This window comes from Thermobia domestica, chromosome 13, assembly GCF_964235325.1.
Source record: "Thermobia domestica chromosome 13, izTheDome1.hap1.1, whole genome shotgun sequence".
NCBI lineage: Eukaryota > Metazoa > Arthropoda > Insecta > Zygentoma > Lepismatidae > Thermobia > Thermobia domestica.
This window is the reverse complement of record NC_137466.1, coordinates 46,979,343-47,001,068: the sequence shown is the minus strand read 5'-3', so window position 1 is coordinate 47,001,068 and position 21,726 is coordinate 46,979,343. Positions and strand designations below refer to the sequence as shown.

General features: G+C 36.9%; 2 protein-coding genes across 3 annotated transcripts in view; one reads left to right on the top strand and one right to left on the bottom strand.

Moving 5' to 3' along the window:
- The window catches only part of LOC145668129 (atrial natriuretic peptide receptor 1), a 2,711,550-nt gene that overhangs the window by 1,990,429 nt on the left and 699,395 nt on the right, over window positions 1-21,726 (bottom strand). The window lies entirely within an intron of this gene.
- LOC145669061 (uncharacterized) overlaps window positions 17,574-21,726 on the top strand; it is a 47,785-nt gene continuing 43,632 nt past the window's right edge. The window contains exon 1 of the mRNA XM_081737421.1: window positions 17,574-17,755. Coding sequence (XP_081593547.1) covers window positions 17,663-17,755 — 93 coding nt within the window. The 5' untranslated portion in view covers window positions 17,574-17,662. The remainder of the gene's footprint in view (window positions 17,756-21,726) is intronic.

Sequence of the window (21,726 nt, the reverse complement as noted above, 5' to 3'; positions counted from 1 at the left end):
GTGTTGAATTTGCATTTAAACGAGATCGGAAGTATCACTGTTCACCTTAGTGACGCCGAAAACTATGGATTCGACACTAATACTTGGTCATTTTTGATCATCATTATGTATCTCTCTCTCCCCAAGTTACGAGGCTGAATTCGGTCGTAAAACGGTATCGGAAGTGTCAGTATTCAACTCAGCGAACTGGAAAACTATGGATTCGACAATAATATTTGTCATTTTCGATCGTTTTTATATATATATTCTCTTCCCTCCGCCAAGCTACGGGGCTGAACTTGGATTTAAATAGCATCGGAAGTGTCACTGTTTATCTCAGTGACCCCTAAAACTATAGACTCCATTTTAATATCGGTCATTTCCGATCATTTTTAAATATCTTTCATTCCCCCTCCCCTAAACTGCACCGTCAAAGTGATATGACAGAAACCACGTCAGGTCCGATCCTCATCTATGTTGAAAATGAGATCGAGTTCGGTCGGGTGGTTCAAGAGTTATTAAGTTATATATTGACAACCTAGCCACTCAGTGCCTATTTGGGGATGCAAAGATGAGTGCTACTAGGAGCCTTCCACTCACCATCTAGAATGAGTGGGTAAATTATAACTTAACTTGCAAGAGGTTTTCATATGGGGATTAAACAAATAAATATACGTCCACTTCATTTAACATAAAACACTGTATTTCTGAAATCTGATGAATGAACTGTGAGATTTCTGAATGTTTGCTATAACGGATATTCGGAGTCATTTGCCAGTAAGGTATAGTACGATCAAGTATTGAGCTTTGAATTCTGACTCGGAGTCACACATACCTGGATAAATCTGTTGCTGTCCCACGTCGTTCTGGTGTTAAACTCTGCTCCTTAAACTGACGCTCCTTGTTGTTGGACGACGAAAGTGGGCATTGAGGAATGGGCCTCTCAATGTAAATCTCCCTCGAAGTTCTGCGTCGTTAGAATATGTTGAAGTACAACGTACTGTTTTCTCCTATCATCTGGTGGATAATTAAATGTTACTTGGTTCTCCAGACTCGAACCCAAGTATCTTTAAAGTCGATGAACAATCTTGGAACTCTCAGAACTAATCATCAAGAACTGCGGAACTGATCCTCTCGAACTCTCTAGGAAATCTCAGGAACTCTCCCCCAAAACCTTCTCGTCCTGTGGTTTTGTTTGGCGGGGTCCAACTACCATCGTCTGCTTTTCCGTCTGCTGTGGCACGTGCGACACCGTTTTCACATGGAGAGACAAATTCCTTCCATGTGTCAAAACTCAAAACTGCAACCCTCGACACGTTCTGACTTCCCGATTCTAAGCAATTCTCCGCACATCCGTAATCTCATGAAATTCATAAAATCCCACAAATTCACGTTTTGTACAATTTCTAGAATCTGGCTAATGTGAGGAAAGACACATTGTCAACATTTCCTTCCTACATTGCCAGACACGTTACGATGACATTCTTATACACAACTGTTTACAATGAATTGCTGACACAACTATTAGCGAGATTGTGCAGCTTGCATTAACTTTACATATTCAACATTAAATTCCCATAACCTTACTTAACGATTTCGAGACATAAACATAACAATAAATCTAAAATATACAAATTATTATTCTCGAAAATCGAGTTCTTCCACAATATATATCCCCTCCCTTCCTCCTCTCCTAGGTTTTACCATCAAAGTGAAACAAACTCTAAAGAACTTTCCAGGACGGAACCTCACACATGTTAAAAATTTGATTGAGATTGGTTCAGGAGTTATTAAGTCACAAACTTAGTCATTTTTATTTTTATTTACATTGATTTCTGTACATCTCCCCCGCCTCCTCCTCCCCTACATTGCTCCATCAAAGTGAACTGACAGATAACATTCCAGGCTTGAACCTCATCTATGTTAAAAATTTGATCGAGATTGGTCGTTTGGTTCAAGAGTTATTAAGTTTTATTTATTTTATAACTCCCCCTTCCCCTCCCGCAAGTTTTACCGTCAAAGAGAAATGATGAAAACACTTCCAGGCCCAAATCTCATCTATGTTGAAAATTTGTTCGAGATCGGTCGGCTGGTTCAAGAGATTAGGAGTCACAAAAATAGTCACTTTCAATTTTATAATATAAATTTATTGTTGTAGTATAATGTTATATCGTTCAATCCTCGATGTGCCGTATACCTAAGGAGGCTAAAAGTTATTATATTAATAAACAATTATTCAATGTATAAGCATCCGCCCATGAAATCAAACTTGCGGTCACATGCACTAAGTTTTTGTCAGTGCCATGAAAATGTTATTTCGATATTAGTTTTAAGAGCACACATTGAAAATTTCCAACGGATGTCCATGTAGTCGACACCTATGGTGTACGGTATTGCCGATATTTAATAGTACATTTCTCTTTAGTTTTGGAAGAAGAACACCACTAATATGCTTTGAAATGAAATGAAGTATCTAGTTTAACGTCCCACGTTTGTGCACCAAGGCTAAGGGAGACAGGGATGATGAGAAATGACTGAAATGGTGTGATGAAGAAAGTAGGAGGAAACGAAAAAATACCGAGAAAACCCACGCACACGGTGTTTGTCGACCAAAAAAGCTCACATGGTGCGAGATGACACCTGTGTGGCTTGAAAACGAGTAATATCTAGACGCGAACAACCACTTCAGAAAACGACATATTGTTGCTATAAGCTACAGGGGCAGATCGACTCACACGGATTGCATAAACTACTGGGAACACATTCACTCCAGCAGCATTTTTACTGAAGTCAAGAAATCCATCTCCTTCGTTTTTACATTATATAAAAAAATCAAGTAGTGCCGGTAGTTGTGCAAGACTCTTGCGCAAGAATCTTGGTCTTGGTCTTGGTCTTGCAGTTTTTGCAAGAGTCTTGCATGCAAGACCAAGACTCTTGCATGCAAGACCAAGACTCTTGTGCTCATCACTAACAAAGATTAATGACGAGAAAGAATTGTTCTTACGAAGGGATCCCATCTACAGAGGCAGCCTTATTTCAACAGTGCCTGCGAGCTGTCCTACAGGACGAGTATTACTGGTCTCAAGCTCTCCAGAAAGTGCCCATAATACCCGAAATTTGTAAATAGGATTGGAAGATGGTGGATCGTAGTTATTATTCTCTGTGGTTCTTACTTCCGGAAGTTTCTGCACACTGTAGAGAACTTACTCCTGTGGTTGCAAGACTCTTTGTCAACATTCTTACAAGTGTCAAAATTTGGGGTTAGTGTGCACTTTATTGTGTACCTGTGATGGACAGTGTGATCAAGAAGTTCATTTTGTTGTGAGTTGATCTTTTCTAAATAAGAAATGTGATTAACAAAAATTACTTACCCTAGTTCTCTGAAGTACGTTTCAGATGTTAAGTTAATAGTCATACTATATCCCTAATATTTTATCTTCTAAATTTTTAACATATTTAATTATATAACTGTTTATTGTGTTGTAAATTTCTCTCGCTGACATACTGGTAGCGGTGCTATGTTCCTATTATCAAAGGGCCAATGGAACTACAAATGCCATATAACTACATCTACGGATACATTCGAACATTATTCACGAAAGTTCGACATTTAGTCCTACAAAAAATTTATTATCTCAGTTACTTGTTGAGATACATCAATGATTCTGGTCGCGTTCGAAGTTGTTGAAATGACCTTTGACGATTGTTTCAAAGTATTTTTCCATAATCATAGCAGTTTCAAAATTATTTGCTATAAAACATAGAAAATCGTTTTGAAAATATACATTTTTCCAGTTTGAGACGCCATATTTAAAATGGCGGCAATATAAGGCAAGTATTTATAATAACAATAGAGGTACAATATATTATCTGCAAAATAAAGGAGAAACGAAGTTGCTACCTTGAATGGTAATGGAGTTATACATTTTTAAACTCAGTTAAGTCGAAATTCGTTGGCGGCCATATTGATGACGTCATATACCTAAAACAAGACCTCCGCCGAGGTGGTTCTATAACAGGATTTACTTCTTATTAACAGGTCTATCATCCCTGAAAGTGGCATGTTGATATCACATATTGCATGATCCAGTCGCTAAGCTACTACACTACATGTAAGTTATCTATGAACAAGCAACTACTTTTGTAGTAGCCAATTAGCAAAAGTGGGAACAACTGGATTGCGCACACTTATGATCTCAAATTGTGCACAAATCTCTATTAGGCTTTTGGAACACAGATTTTTGTCCAACGTTGCCACAATGATAGTTTTAAAATCTGTGCACAAACAAGGTTTTCCTTCAGACTAGGATAGAAACAGAAATTAGAAATAAAATCTAAATTATATTGAGGATTAACTAAATATAATTTGATCAGTGCATACAAGAAGTAGATATACGTCCAAAACCAAGTTTTTATATTTACAATCCGTATGTGAAAATTTTCTAATCTCAACTCTGAATATGTAACACCTTTAAACACCTTATACTGTTTCAATATGAAGTTATGTATCTTCAAATTTCCTTTTCTTGTGTGTGTATTAATTTTAATGTTATTCGCACAAGTTAGGACGATAATCGTAGCTTTTTCATTTACAAATAGAAACTTTTCTCCATTATGACTGAACTCATCATCTTTTCCGACCATTTGCTCAACAGCCTCTGTAATATTTCTTGGACGAACAGGTGTGAGTGCTATATATTATTAAAATTATACTGTATATACTATAATACAAAAAAATTAATAAAAGTATTTTTTATAGTTAGTCTGTGCTCTTTTCCTCGTCAAATAAATACCTTACCGCCACTATGATCCTTTCTTATTCTGCCGAAATCGACGATATTTAAATCCATCTTTAATTACACAAGCAATTCCCTTATCAGTAACACTTACTCAGAAATCCGCCATTTTCCATTGTCAAAACAAGGAAGTTACAACACAAACTCAGAAAAGATATTAGCACTTCTTTTTATAAAAGCTCATCGCCTTTGGTATAAATAAGGAGATTCCGTGACCATTAACCCCAGTCAACGAGCCAGAGAAAATATTTTCCATCTGACAACATTGCTTAATCTTTGTGTGCGCAATCCTGTACATTATGATAGTTCGTCAACTGCTTATCAAATAAAATTGATGAAACCGGAAAAGTGTGCGCAATTCCATTGCAGTCGCAAAAGTTGATCCACGTTTTTTTACACTTATCTTTCTTTATTTACATACCCACCAGCATTTTTAAAAGCGGTATCGCATCGCAGTTTGCAATGCAAAAACATGGAAATGCAATACAAATTGAAAAATGTACACAGTAAAAAAATGGTTGTGTTAATTCAAGTCAATTGTAACACACAGCAGTGGTTCCAGCGTGACTACCACTATGCGGTGTTAGTTCAACACATAACCCGCGGTGTCGGCGTTTAACACAGGGTGTGTGTTATGTCTTTAACACACAACCGGTGTTGAGCCGTGCCGTAAGCGTTAATGAACCACAAAATTACTCACTCAAAATATGTTAAATCGCCTATATGTGTAATGTGTTTACATTATGCTGAGTCTAGAAAAACACTTTAAACAAGTTAAAAAATATACTCCAGTGGCGGGTGGAGGGCCCGAACCACCAACATTTTGATTACTAGCCGCGTGCTCTTGGCCACGGAAGCGATGAAGAAAACGTCACTTGTAGAGGGATAAATTGTTCAGGTCTTTTGAATTTGTCTAATCAGAGTGCTCCTTTAAGCCGCGTATATTAGACGATAACCGTTTGGAATCAGATAAAATCTGCTCGCCATGTAATTTTATAACAAAATGACGACTGTCTATTCACTTTATTTTATATTTCTTCCATATTCACTTTCAAATGATCGGCGACAGTTGCCATCTAATAAGGTTGTTGCGTTTGTTGCTTCTAGTACACAATCGCTTAGAAAAAGAAGCAATAAATGCATCAAATGTGCGAGATGAAATTTTGCGTATATCTGGATTTGTTTAAGTATTTCTTTCTACTGTGTTTGTCTGTAGCTTCAATTTATATCCCTTTATAATTAGATGCCCAACATATTTGGCAATCACGCAGAAAACAACACCGAAGGTTCTACACTTGTGTTAGTTTAACATACAGGTTGTGTGTCATTTCAACTACCGGCATTTGTCACACGACTCCAAATGGAGAGTGAGTTGTTTTAACCACTTGTTTGTGTTACATTTTAACACAATCGTGTTAACACATAGGCATGTCGTTGAAATAACACAACGATATTTTACAGTGTATCCCAAATTGCGATGCATCTTTGCATCTTTCATTATTACCACGGAAGCTGAAATAAGGAGCAAGCTGAAAAAAGATATTAGTATTATTTCAAGAAATGTTTGTTTGAAGGTCGGTTGCTGCAAGCAAAAATGCCTTGACTTTGGGTTTGAAAACAGTTTTCCACTCTGTCTTTCCTTCCCTTTGTCGGTTTGTAATTACTGAGACATCCTCCACACCTTCTCAATTTCCTATCCTTGTTTCTGAGTGTGTAATAAGAAAAAGCCCTTTGAAGAAAAGGCATTGGCAGCAGAGAAAACAAGTTCAAACTATATTGGACCCAGCCGATATATGATGCAGCATGAATAAGGCTTGGATATGGTTAGTAAAATGCGGAAATGAGTAAAGTAGATCACTGAAACAGTAACGGCATTCTCCAGCGCCGAAAATATAGAAAAATACATTCATCTTTCTCTCTCTTTTGTTTCCACTTTTCATTTGAAGTACTGATATACCGGATGCCTATTTACGCTCCTTGTATAATCTAACATACAGTATTTGCAAGATTTCACCTTGAGAGACGCCACGAACCTAACTCAAAAAACATCCGATCAAATAATAATAATAATAATAATAATAATAATAATAATAATAAATTCATAAAAGATATCTAACGAATACGAAAGTAATTCACAATTTTATTCATAATGAATGGAATTATGAAATACTTTGATATTTATTGAACGTCTATAAGAACCTGTAATTAATCATTATACTACATAAAGTGCGATACAAAGTTACAAATTGCGATACCGATTTAAATTCGTATCGCAATTTGCTACAAAAAAATGTCAATTGTAAAAAAAAAAAAAAAAAAAGCTGATACTACTGTCACTTTGAGCCTGTTTTCTAATAAAAACGCACCCCCTCGCGGACAAAGTATCTACGCTCTGCTCTGAACCGGAATAGAAAAAAAATCGCTTATAGTGACCACCTAGCACAGCTTGATGTCTATTTTTTTTCACGAATATATATTGTGCATAAAACACTGTAATAGTATACAAAGCTATAGCGATTTTGGCCATATTTTTATTATATATATGTATTACTAATTACTCATCCCAACCCTTCAGCTAGCTGTACGCTAGAGATTACAGGGTATGTTCACAAAGTTTAAAGACTGGTCTGAGAATACAAAATGTATTAAACATTTTTGTACAGCGAATTAAAATTCTTTGAAATATGACCCTTGGGCATTAACACATCGCTGCCAGCGGTTTTTCCCCATTGTTCATAGGCTCCCTGGAAGTCTTCGTGCGCAAGGCTGTTAAGGAACCTCTTCGAAGCTGCCTGGACCGCTGGAATCGTATCAGATCGCTTCCCTTTCAGAACTTTCTTAATCCGGAGGAACAAAAAAAAATCGCAAGGAGCAAGGTCCAGGCTGTAGGGGGCTTGCGGCTGTGTTGCCACGTTGAACTTAGCCAAAACTTCGGCGGCGGCGAGCGACGTGTGAGAGAGCGCAATGTCGTGGTGAATAACCTCATTGTCTTTGATCTCTGGACGGACACGGTGGATTCAATCCTTCAAACAAAGGAGCACTCCAGCGTAAAACTGACTTGTGGCACTCAGTCCGGCAGGAACAAACTCTTTCCACTCAATCAGTTTTCGACGGAGGTCATTTCACTCCAACGTCTCGGAGGCAACTGAGGCGCGTGCGCTCCGTTAGCTGACACCCACCACTACCTCACTCTGTCGGTTGAACGGGAATGCGCGCGCGCCGCTACTCAGGAAAACATCGGTCTTGAAACCACTTGTGAACAAACCCTTTAATGTGGGTTGTGTGTGTGCTTTGGTGAGAGATCCCGGATTCGAATCGCGTAAGAGAGCACACAAATTTAATTTCACTATTATTCACTTTCATTACTAATCAGTCTCCTTTCGCCTAAAATACATCATCTTGAGACATTAAAATAAAATAATTTAATTTCAATTCCTTTTACTATAGGTTAAAATTGTCCTTAATTAATGCTGTAAAGTTTAAAAAAAAAGTTTAGTTTATCCACTAACTTGTAGTCACACAAATGTTAATGCTAAAATTTAATCCCTTGCGCTCCAGGTGACATTTTGCTATGTGCGTGCTGTAATACTGGTTTCAATTACTGTTAAAAGATTGTCTATAGGGTATAGGGAATAGTTCTTATGCGCGTGTGAGAAGACCATTCACATTACTGATAAAAACAATTATCTGCAGTGTGGAACATTTGGAGTGAAAAAGGGAAATTTTGATGTTCTGAAGGGATTTCATACTTCTTCAAGTTAGCAACACTGACCGGAGATCAAAGACAAAGTTTTTTTTCTTTTCCGATTTCGAAGTTGCTAATTGTTCATCGTCAAAACAAATACATGTGTGTTGTAATTGAATGCTTCCTCAGGCATGCTATCTACTGAAACAACACCTTTTTTGTCTTTTCTGTTAGTAAGGTGCTGTCACCTAGGGAGAAATAGGAGAACTACATCTTGCGTTTCATCCACTAACAAATTTCATCATCCCCAGGATTAATACGACCCTTCATAAGGGGTACCTTTTCATGATGTCCACATGGATGTCATTGGTACGCAAGAAGTTAAGAAATGGTTATTGTTTTGTCCTATTTTGAAATAATTAGATTGAAGAGTACAATTTTAAATTTGCAATTCAATCTTCACAATAGTTTTAAATTGATGATTTTCTCCACACTAGCGAAACGTAATGACGTCAAGTAGGCAGTGTTAACTATTAGGAATAAGTATTACTCACAGACTTAGACAATTTCCATTCATAATAAGGAGACGACACAGAAGTGTAGCCAGCAGATTTATGTAGGAGGGGCCAGTCGTTTTTGAAGGGGTCCAGCTACAATGTACAAAGCAAAAAAAAAAAAAAAAAAAAAAAGTGATGCAGCTAGTGTTTTTCAGGCCAGGAAAAACCAGAAAATTTTGTTTTCCTTCCGGAAAACTAAAAGTACTATTTTTAGCTTATTATTATTATTATTATTATTATTATTATTATGCTTTTTTCTCCATAAATTATATTCCAAGTGGTTTTTGTTATGCCTAACCAAGAACTAAACGTTATACTTTGTGCTTAACTATTAAGGTAACCAAGAAAATTCTGTCGCTTTTCGTGGAGGTCTGTGTTCAATTGGCCCTCACATTGTAAGTTAAATGCGAAAGGCGAAGGTCAGTTGTTAGTGTGGGTGTATCTAACATACTACCTGGTTGTGGCAGTTCACTTACACCGTGAACTTGCGTAAGGACAGAATGAACATGGGACCTCCACAGAGCGGCATAAGGGCGTGAATGCTGTACAAGTTCAAACTGGGGTCAAACCCTGCTCCAGCGACCCGGAAGATATGCCAGGCCTTTGGTGAGGAGGTCGTCAGTACGCGGATAATGCAGCAGTAGTTTAACAAGTTTACGGACGTTGACGAAACACTCGAAGACCACAACGTGACGGAAGACCAACACATAGACAAAATGAAGATCTTCATACAGCAATTAAGGCAAACAGTGGCCAGACATGTGCGGAACTGGGACTATATTTCAGCGTGAGTAGAGAAACCATTTGGCAGCACCTCCATCAACTTGGGAAGCACTACAAGTAGGATCGATGAGTCTCACATGTTTTGACTCCGGGCCAGAAGACAACGCGAGCAGACGCCTGTGTTTCTTTACTGTCTAGGAGCTATTTCTGGACAGGGTGTTGACATGTGATGAGAAGTGTGTCCTGTACGAAGCTCCACGGTGACGTGCTCATTGGTTAGCATCCCATAAACCGGTTCCAAAACAGTCGAAACCAGCACTACATCAGAAGGTCCTCCTGTGTGTTTGGTGGACTGCTGCCGGCATCGTACATCGGGATCAGCTACCAGCTGGTCAGAGTATCAATGCAACTGTGTGCTGTCAGCAGTTGAGCCGTGTTCAAGAAAAATTCGAAACTCTGGAGCCAGCACTTCTGAATCACAAAGGGTCCTCCTGTTACAGGATAACGCTAAGTACCACATGGCTACGATGACCCGGGACACCATTCTACGCCTTGAATGGTAAACAATATTGCACCCGCCATACTCCCCGGATATTGCATCGTCCGATCATCACCTGTTCCGTTCCTTGGACAATCACCTTAGAGGAGGCCAGTTCAAATCCCTAATAGAGGTACAAAATGCACCTGATAACCTTCTTCGTTTCACGGCCCACCAAGTTCTACCGCGATGGTATCGATGGCCTTTCAAAAAGTTGGCAGAAGGTCGTCGATGCTGTTAGGGACCATTTTTTATCTTCCAGGTGCGTGTTAGGTGTTATATCGATGTTTGAAGGTGGTGGGTGAAAAAGGAATAGAACTTTCTTGGTTATCTTTATATTTCAATTTAAGACCTTGTACAGAGAACCTATTTACATAAGACTGATTTTCTTTGAAATTTCTCTTAATTCCTTGAAGATTTCCTGACAAAAATATTTATTTATTTGTGACTAAAAAACACAATTATTTTATTAAAAGCTATATCTGACTTAGTGTTTACACCGATTAGAAATGAAAGAGAGAGCGAATGAAATCCAAATTGAAAAACTGAATAAAAACATTGTTTTCCATCAAATTTTCTATCTGATAAAAAATGTTTTTTAAAACACTAGTTAATGCATATAAAATATATGCTGTACTTACAAATCAGTTTAGTACCATTGTTTTATGGCTGTATTTATAGTACCTTGTTAAAACGTTTCTATACTATTTTACCGTAAAATATTAATTGTATGTAAACTTAGTTATTTTTAAATGACTAAAGCGAGGTAATTTTACGATGATGTTTTAAAAGCTGGTAATTTCGGAGGGGCCAAGGAATGATTTTTGGGGGGTTGGCCCCGATGGGGCCCCCATGGCTACACCCCTGATAGGACATATATGATTTCAATTCTCTTACTCTCCTTTTATGAATTAGATAAATATGACTCCCTCTTCACTATTAAGACTCACAGCACTGAGGTTAATGTGTTTAATGTAGTCCGTGACAGTACATTACTACGGAGAGAGGGTCACTGATAAATTTCTCCTCCCATTTGCTGCGTGATAGGCCCATTCATTTTCCTTGGAAAGATAGCAACTCTAATACAAGTTCTCAAATTTAATATGGGTGCATAAACTTGTAAAATCTACGGACGAAAAATTTTTATTTCACAATAGAATTTTATAAATTCAAGACGTGTCTGGAAAATAAGTAACGTTATGAAAATATATATATATATATATATATATATATATATATATATATATATATACTAAAACAGGTTTGTTTGAAGCCAAATTTATTTTTACATGAAAGAGCACACTTGAAACTATTTTTCGACATAGTTTCCACGAATGCTCAAACACTTCTCAGAGAGGATGACTAACTTGTCTAAATCTTCCTCAACTAAACATCCCGCTAGTGAAGACAACCATAATACAGTATCTCCCAAGCGTTTTTTTTTTTTTTTTTTCACTTTCAAAACGTTTACCCACTGCCTCACCAACTTTCACACCATTCCCTAGCTCATTGCATTTTCTCTACAATTTAACGGTGAATTTTGGCTGGCTTAACGTTCCTCGTATTAAAAAATCGGATAACGAAACGAATCTCACAGTCTGCGGGTTCAGCAATTGTTTTAAACATCGTAAACGATTACAGGAGACACAGTCACGACGCCAGAGGGGGGGCAAGGGGGGCGAGCGCCCCCCTGGTGGCTACTCCTGTCCCCCTGACTGCCATTCAGACTTCCCCCCCAGACTCCTACAATCATAAAGCTTTCTACATATAGTATTTTATATCAGTATCATAACCAATCTCATTGTCAGATCGTACTATCTATACATTTACTATGTGGCAGATTAGTCCTCAAGCTTTCTTCTTTGAGCGTCTGGGTATGCATGCATATTTCTGTTTTCTAATTTAGCGCCTTTTCCGGTAAATTTTAGTTAGTATACAGTTCTTTCTTATGAATTTTAATTACTGTGCCTAGTGAACAATAGTAGATTTGGTCGACTTGTTTTCTTCTCATTGGATCAACTTCGATTAGAAAGAAAAGAAAGGTAAAACCAATTACATAACTTGTTTGTATTTATCCAGTTTCGAAGTTTTCAGTTTCATATTTTGTTTTGTTTAAAGGTTCTATACTTCTATTTCCTGAAACATTATTCTCGGCTTTCAATATTCGGAGGATGGGCTTACAACAGCTTAATTTGCGAATACCAGGGCTTAATTTTCTGAAGGAAAAAAAGTTGTGTTTTTCCTTCTTGCAAATGATAATAATAATAAATGTATGGAATTAAATCGATTATTTATTTAGCTCCCAATAAAACGTATTGTCAGAGTGTTGATCTTTAACTAGTAATTGGTATGCACTAGTGCTCCCTTACTTATTTTGTTTCAAAGTACTGACATGACGTCTACCATATTGACTAGAAATGTACGTGGAGCTGCTGAAAAATTCGTAGCCCAACCCAGGAGTGCACGTGGAATGGTGAAGTTTTACTTCTTCTACACTTCCCCCGTGAGTCAATATACTACCTTGTACAGTGCTCCAGTTTTGCAGAAGTTAAAAAAAATCTGGAGACTTCCTCGCACCACTGTTCGTAACACTACCCTTATCAGATCTGAAGTTCAATCAGATCTAAGTTTGGGAAATAAATACAGGCAATAGTTAGACGGAGCTAAATCTGGGGAATAAGGATGATGATCTAGACATTGAAATCCTAGATTATGCAATGCTAATTGTGTTCACAGGGGTTCGATTGACAGGTGTATTCTCTTAAAGGAACACAATTCCTTTCTTTTCATTTTCCGCGGTGTTGAACTTTGAATTTTTCTTTCAGTTTTGTGAGTAATGTAGAAAGTCTGAATTAAATATCTGACCGTTGCGGAGGTTCTCTATGAGTACGACTCCATACTTATCCCAGAAGAATGTTGCAAACAGTTTTTCAACCTACTTCTGTATCTTGAACTTCTTGGAGCGAGGGAGAAATGAGTGCTACTACTCCATTGACTGTTGTTTCGATTCAGGATCATAGTGGTACAACCATATTTCGTTCATGGTTACTATTCGTGAGCGAAATGATCAGCATTACATTCAAACTGGAAGAAGACTTCTCTTAATGCCGTCACTCTTTTATTCTCCTGACAGATTTTTTGGGAACCAACTGTGCCAAGAACTTGCGCATACCCAAGCCATTCTGAATTATACTACCAACGAGTTCCAAAGAAATGCCCACAATCTTTACTGAGACGGTAAAAACTGGGGAAGGGGGTTGCAGCCAGACCTCAGACTATAATAAGTATATCGTGAGTTTACTAAACACTTTAAAAAGTGTTTAAATAATAGCTTAAATTCTCTTTGTCAGTCAAAAACTTGGGTGACGTAGGAACCCCGGCCCCACGTTATATCTACCACTGGCTGAAATGCTGTAATTTTCAAGAATAATGTCACAATTTGCATTCATGATTTCGGGAACAGTCACTGGATGTAGAGTCATCCTGAATGTAAAGCATAATTTGTTGAGAAACCACCACGTTTGAACTAAGCCATCAATTCTCTACCACTGTATATAATGGAGAAGAGTACCGTAGTGTTTCACTGATTTTATCGTTAATTTACTTTGGTGACTATCCTTCATGGAACAAAAATGTTATAATAGTTGTGATCTGGATGTTCGTGAAATTCGCTGTTTGGGCGCAAATAATCACTTCAGAGGCCTGAGAAAGCAATAAGAATTTCATTATTAATATGAAAATTTGTTGAAAACATGAAAATTTGTTTCAAAACTACAGTTTCATCTTTCTACCTAGTACCTACACTCCTTCTGGGTTGGATTACGAGATTTTCAGCAGCCCGTCGTAAATTTTATATATATATATATATATATATATATATATATATATATATATATATATATATATATATATATATATACGTTGCATATAGTACTAGACGAATTTGTTACTTGTAGCAAACGCGAAAGTAATTCAATTTAAGTTTCAAAAGTTGCATTGAAAAATATTTCATGTGCAGACGTTACTTATTTGTTAGTTACAAATTTTACTTGAAATAAGTTTATCATATAGGCCTAATATAAAAACAACAACGAAATACAAAATGTAAAGTAAGTCAAACATAATAAATGTAATTTTTGGTGTGGAAAATAGCCGCCCCCCCGAAAATGTATCTGCCCCTCCTTTGCCCCCCTAGGAACTTACAGCTGGCGTCGTCACTGAGGAGACAACACGCTCGCGACAACTGAACAGTACTGGCATCAATGGAGAGGCAACGAACCAGTGAAACTAGCACGTATGCGCGGAGCACCGACACTAGCGCTGCAGTGGCGTTCAAACGAAACGGTGTGTACTTGCCGGATACTGGCGGGATGTTTCGTTGAGGAAGGTTTGGACAAGTTGGTAATCTGCTATGACAAGTGTTTGAACATTAGTGGAAACTATGTTGGAAATTAGTTCAAGGTATGATCTTTAAAGTAAAAAACAAATTTGGCTTGAACAAATCTGATTTAGTACATTAAAAAAAAAACGTACTTAATTTCCGGACGCGCCTCGTAATTAAAATATAACATGTATAATAAGATAAAAGTACGGAATGGAAGGTGTGCTCTTTACCATGTAATTTTCCATAAGAATCCCGCGGTCAAGTAACATGAAATGTGAAGATAGTGTCCAATGTGATTACTGATTATAGAAGTTTTGCAAAGCAGTGTCAACACATGGCATGTGTTTTTATAAAAAAAAAAATGAAGTATTTTTTCTACTTACGTCGTTTGTATCTACACCTCCCATCGCTAACGCAACAGCTGCCCCGTAAGGGCGCACCCCGCAGTACAGTTCATCCTTCCTTTCTTATTTGATTAGATAGAATTCTCGCTTTTTAGTGGCCACCTAGCACAAGTAGGTTTATGTTTTAAACAAACACTGTTTTTATGGCATATGGCTACACACTGTATTTATAATTAGCCCCCTTGAAGTCAATCTGCACCCATTATTACAATGCCTCCCTCAAGAAACACATTCTCAGACAGTGAGAGTCCATTTTCTGCAATGAGAAATTAATGTTTCATGATTGTAAGTGTGCACCCATAAAATGGAATACCACGTTAATGTGCATGTTGAAAAAGTTAAAGCATAATCTAGATAGAAGATCTGAACCAAATAAAATTGGGTTTCATTACTCTTATAATATACTTTTTAAACGGAAAGTGGTGATTTATTTGAACATACCCGAAAGCAAAAGAAGAAAAAGAATTAGACAATAGTAAACAACAATAACAACGATACGAATATGTCGTTTAAAACAATAATCTGATAAAGATGTTGCATAATTAAATGTTTAAATTTTGGTTTGTTAAGATACTTTACGATGGGGAATTTCAATCATTTTTTGTATGTTAATCTACCTTTTGGATTGCATTTGTTCATATCACTCTATCGCAACGTTAAGAATCCTAAAGAAGATTATGAGCTATTAAATGACGTGGACTCCGAAAAGCTTGTCAAGATTGATGGTGATCATGAAACAGAAGAGGAAATGGATCCAATTTCACAAAAGAAACCCGTGGCAAAATCTATCACATTTGAGAACTTCAAACGTGGTATTGATAACTTAAAATTTGTTGTTCTTTGCACGGTTCTTGCATCGACTTTTGTTTCATGAACTTTCGCCTTGCGATTTATTGCCTGGAGGAAAATCCTTCGAGGATTTGAAATGTTGTCAGACGAAATTTGTATTCTTTACGCTTCTTGCTTGGTACTCATTCATTTATGTAACAACGATTGCTTGGAGTATTGTGCTATATGTTAAAAAATTTGCAGACAGGCTTCAGGACATGCTCATTGCCAAAATAGTCTGACGGATTATGGGCCAAAAACACAAGAAAGATACGTCACAAATACAATAAACATACTTCAACTAGCTATTCAGGATCACAACCAAGTTGTAAAAGAGATCTGACAACAAAATTACGAAGAATCAGCCCAATGTTTAAACTCAGAGAATGGTGGTAATTAAAAATTTTAAATACTGAGAATTTTGTATTACATATCAAAAATCTTTAAGTAGAAAAGTTTCTATAAATTAAATTAACGTTCAAGAGTTTGACAGGTAATGTATTCTACATACATTTTTTTTAAAATGTGATACAATAAAATGTTCAATGATCTCAAAATAGTTGGCCGTTGCAATTGTTATTTGAGTTCACACATTTTGCAATTTACTTCAGAGATTTTTTATTAAAATATTATACATTTTTTAAAACTTATTTGTTGATTTTACACAATATATTAAGTTTCTATCAACAGCAGCTTATAATTATAATCCACGTATATTACGTATTTGCATATTCTGCAAGTTCAGTACAAGGGGCTTTCTAATTGGTTGTCGTTCGAATAACGTAATATAAGTAGTGGACAAGTCTTATTCGATATTAATTGTATATTACTTCTTACAGAACCTACAAGTTCATACAATATGATTTTAAATATTTATTGTTTCAACTGAACCTAGATTACATGTACTGTACTATAATTGTATAGCTACAGTAATGTTCGAAAATGATAAAAATGTATTTAAAAAAAATACCGTAATCTGGGAATGTATTATCCAATTAGATTAAGTTAATAAGTAAAGGAAAATCTAGACTTAAATGTTGACTTTAAAATTATTTCTTAATTTTAAAGTTACTGAGAAATGAAAATATCTCAAAAGAATTTTCCTTTGATCGAAGAACTGGAATCTACAAATAAGGTTAGTTACATACGGATGCTACGAATACTACGTTTACATACGGATGTGTTTTATATGATTCTACAGTTTAATGATCTGAAACCCAAATATGACGTTTCACGTTCGGTAAGTCTGACTATTTACATTTTATGTTCATAAAATTTCTCAAGCTATAACGAAATTCCAGGTAACTGTGATGGACTGTAGAATCTTTGTGAGAGAAAATATAATGGTCTGAGCTGAAGCTATCGCATTATTACTTGCATAAAACGAAACGAAGAGTTCTAACTAGGACGACCTATATGGAACCTCGAATAATACGAGCTTTTCAAAACATAAATAAAACAACCGATAATTTTCCAAATAACACACCAAACAATCAATAGCTTTCCAGAACATAAACCTGGACACAGAATAAGAGCTTACGGTATACACTTCAAATATTCTATTTTGTCTATTATGTTTATTTTGTGTCTTATGATAATTTTTTTGTTTTGTTTTATCTATTTTGTACTTCTTTTTAAAATTTTTGCAGTTCTTATTTTATTAAGATTCCAGAAAATTTGTTGTAATTAACATTATTTTGGATATTCCTGATGAAAATGCGATTGGAAGGTTGTTTTCTCTATAATTATTCTTTTAAAAGGACTGGTCATGTTTTGTGACGTCATGAACGAAATAATCAAACCCGGTTGCAGTCTAAGAAAATATCCACATATCTTGAAGTATTTGCAGTTAAGATGTCAGGTAAATTTTCTAACGTTTCTAATGTTGAATGAATAATGTGAGATTATTATTATTTAGAAATAGTTTTTAAGAGAGACTATTGTAAATCTTGATTAAAACAACTATGGGGGCCGCGATGGCTCAGTGGTAGAGCATTCACCTGTATCTTTGTATCTATAATATAAGATTATGTTAAGGGATGATCTGAAGGAAGTGAAAGACTTAAAAAAACAAGCTGTTGTTGGTTTAAATATAGTCCTATCTGGTAGCTTGATAATTAAGATGACAATCTGTCTCCTTACATTGTGGAACTGTTGTGTTTAGATTCCAGTCACTTGATCAGTGGCTGACTCTTTCTCTTCTTTCCGGAAATACCTTCAGTGGGATTGAGTAACATTCGGTTTCACAGCAACCAACAACGTTTGTCTTCTGTTACTCTGATCCTCAAGTTACTTCCTTCCTTCCTCGTTCAGGAATTCTCTCTCCACCCCTATTTTTTCGCTTTTCTGACCTTGCATTTGACCCTCAGCTTCCTTTCTTCCTTGTTTATAAGGGGGAGGGGTTCTTAGATTATGACAAGAACCCCCCAAGAAGATTCTTGCCACAAAATCGATTCGTTTATGTTAACTGTTGCCAATTACTTGATTTGAAATATGCTTGACGACTGTGAAACATTTTGGGGAAATTACAGTTTAGTTAATTAGTGGGTCATACCATCATATTAGGCACAATGACTCAGTGATAGAGCAATCATTTCTAATGCGAGAAGGTCCTTGGTTCGTTCCTAGACTATGAGTATGTGGTGGACATCATCACGTCCATGGGTTTTCTAGGGGGTTTTGCTTTCCTTCCCGATCCTCATTCCACTAATTATTTCGTAATCATTCGCTTTAACTTAAAGAGCATAATCGTGTGGATGTTAAGCCAAAAATATTATTTCGTTTCATTTTAATCCAATATTTCTTTTCACTTTTTTCCTCAAGAGTATATTGTTCTAAACATACATTTCTAGATTAATTTTTGATATCTTTTCTTAATAAGCAGAGAGAAAATGAAATGAAATCTTTAAGTTTTACGTCCCACGGTTATGCCAGTTAGGCTAAAGAAGACGGTGATGATGAGAGATGAGTGAAATGGTGGAATGAAGAAAGTGGGAGAACCCCGAGAAAACCCACAAGTACGGTGTTTGTCCACCACAAAGTCTACACGGCGCGAGCTGGGATCGAACCAGGGACCCCAAGCACCGGAGGTGAACGCTCTACCACTGAGCCACCGCGTCCCTTTACAGAATAAGCAGAGAGAACAGTGAAGTAAGATGTTTTGTGATATTCAGTTCCTTGAAAAAGTGTTCAGAAGGAACTCATTCCGTGGGATTTATTAACTTTACAGGCCCGAAACTAGCTGAATTGTGAATAACTATGGTTAATACGAGGCGTTTCCGGAAGGTAAGTATTGTTTTAATATTGTATTATATTATATTATATATACTAAAACAGGTTTGTTTAAGCCAAATTTGTTTTTACATGAAAGAGCACACTTTAAACTATTTTTCGACGTAGTTTCCACCAATGTTCAAACACTTGTCAGACAAAGTGACCATCTTGTCCAAACCTTCCACAAAGAAACGTCCCTTCAGTGAAGATAACCACACCTCCACAGCGTTTTCTCGTGTCGTTGTCACTTTTAAAGCGCTTATCTCCGAGCTCGCGCTTCAGATGCAGGAACAAGTGGTAGTCAGACGGTGCCAAGTCGGAGCTTTACGGCAAATAATCAAACTGCTCTCAACCAAACTGCCGGATTAACTTTTGGGTGGTATGAGCAGTATGGGGACCAGCATTGTTATGGAGCAACACAACTCCTTTGCTGAGAATTCCGAAGTGGAGAGGCAATGAACTAGTGAAACTGGCTTTCAAACGAAACGGTGCGTACTTGCCGGATACTGGCAGGATGTTTCGTTGAGGAAGGTTTGGACAAGTTGGTCACCCTCTCTGACAAGTGTTTGAACATGGTGGAAACAATGTTGAAAAATAGTTTAAAGTGTGCTTTTCATTTGAACAAACCTGTTTTAGTAGACTATTTGGACTTTCCGGACACGCCCCGTATCAATTGATAATGTGCTGTGCTCAATAGTGCATATTCATAAAATAATTAAGTAGAAAAGTGCAGAAGGGTCGCAAAAATACCAGTAATTTTAATTTCTTTTAGCAGTCCCTTTTATCATTAAAAGGTTAAGAAGAGCCGGTTTTGTATTAGGCTTGTCCGCACATTTATCTGTTATATCCAGTGTTCATGCCTCAAAAAACGCAAATAGCTTTCGACAAATTGGGTTTCAGATTCGGAAATCTGCATGTTTGATTTACCCATGCCCGATTTTTTAATGTCAATATGAATGTAACACGATGTATTGCGAATGACGGACGGACTTCGTAATCTTAAGGAGTGGTGCGGTGGCTTATGGTATAGCACTTATCTTTGGTTCATGGGGCCTCTGGTTCGATCCCCGGCCAAATAACTTTGTAATTGACAGCATCCCTTAATGGCACTGCTGTAGAGATGAAAGTAGAGCATAAATACTACAATATTCAGTGCCATAAAGGCACAAGTACTTTGCCAATCTTGTATTGGTAATCTCAGTCTTTTCATAGAAATGAACAGCTTGACACAGAATTATGTTTTATATTTGAGTTTAATAGTCTATCATTGAACATTTAGGAAATGTAGAGTGTTTATGTAGTGCAGTGAATTTATGTATGCAAGGAACATATTTGTCTCTCACTAACCTGCTGTTGATGATAAAAATGACTTCCCTCTTGTGAACTTGGAAACTGCTCGTCCTTGTAGATCAATGAACGAGACTAAATGTGGAGTTCACTGGATTCACTACTTAACCAATACGATGAGGATAGATGCTGATTGAGAGTTACTAGAGCCTTTCTATCTCAACTGTGCCCCTTCTGGCGCTGCTGTCAATATGTGATTTCTCGTACCTCCCTCAAAAGAAGAGAGACAAGTTGTTGCGGCCGAGATCATTCAATTGTTGGATTTGCAAGCGTTGCCAGAATGAATTATTTCACTGACTTCGCTGTGCTCTGTCTTGTTAGCCATTCTAAGTAGCCTACGATCTTCAATCGTCAAGAAGAAACAACTGAAGGACAAATTGGCAACATAGCGGGGGTCATTCACTTCTTTTCTCTAAGCAAGGGGAGGGTTTCCTCCGTCAGCCTCGGCGGGGTGGGGCTGACGTATATTTCGTATAGTTTCCGGGGGCACAGGTGGAATAGACAGGCTCTACTCAAGGGATAGGTTGAGTTTAGAGTTAGCGTTGCGGATTCGGTTGTTTATCCTTTGAAAGGCTAAGATGTTAATCTTCTAGTTACGGGTAACTACACTAGAGACCAAACTGAATGAAACTAAGAAGTTCTCAGTTTACTACGGAAGAGGTGAAAAGTACTACTGTGGTGTCTCAAGTCCAAAATTTCGACGTGTACACAAAAATGTCAGTTTGAGAGAAATACGTTCTCCAGCATGGTGTATGCTTAACTAGGAAGTTTTTACAGCTTATTACAATTTGTTACATACACAGTTTTACATGACACGGAAGTTATACAATGAAGACACACAACATAATTCACACACGTATACAGACATAATGTTATTCTTTTCCACCTTGTATGGACAAAAATTTAACAAGTGGATAGAGAAAAACAAAACTAAGAAATCCTGGTGCGTGAAATCAACATAAAGATTACGATGAAATTAGAAAAGTTTTAGTACCTAAGTCCACATAATGGACAACATCGTGTCGGCATGTTTTCTCTGGCTACTCCCGTTTATTCTCAGATTCTCATTCCACCAATTCTTCCATTATCATTAAATTTGTCTTAATCATTCGTCACTCAGCATAACGGGCAGAATCGTGGGACGTTATACAGAAAGACTTCAAAGATTTAGTTGCGCTTCATATTCTTATTCAGTGTCTTGAATTATGTGCC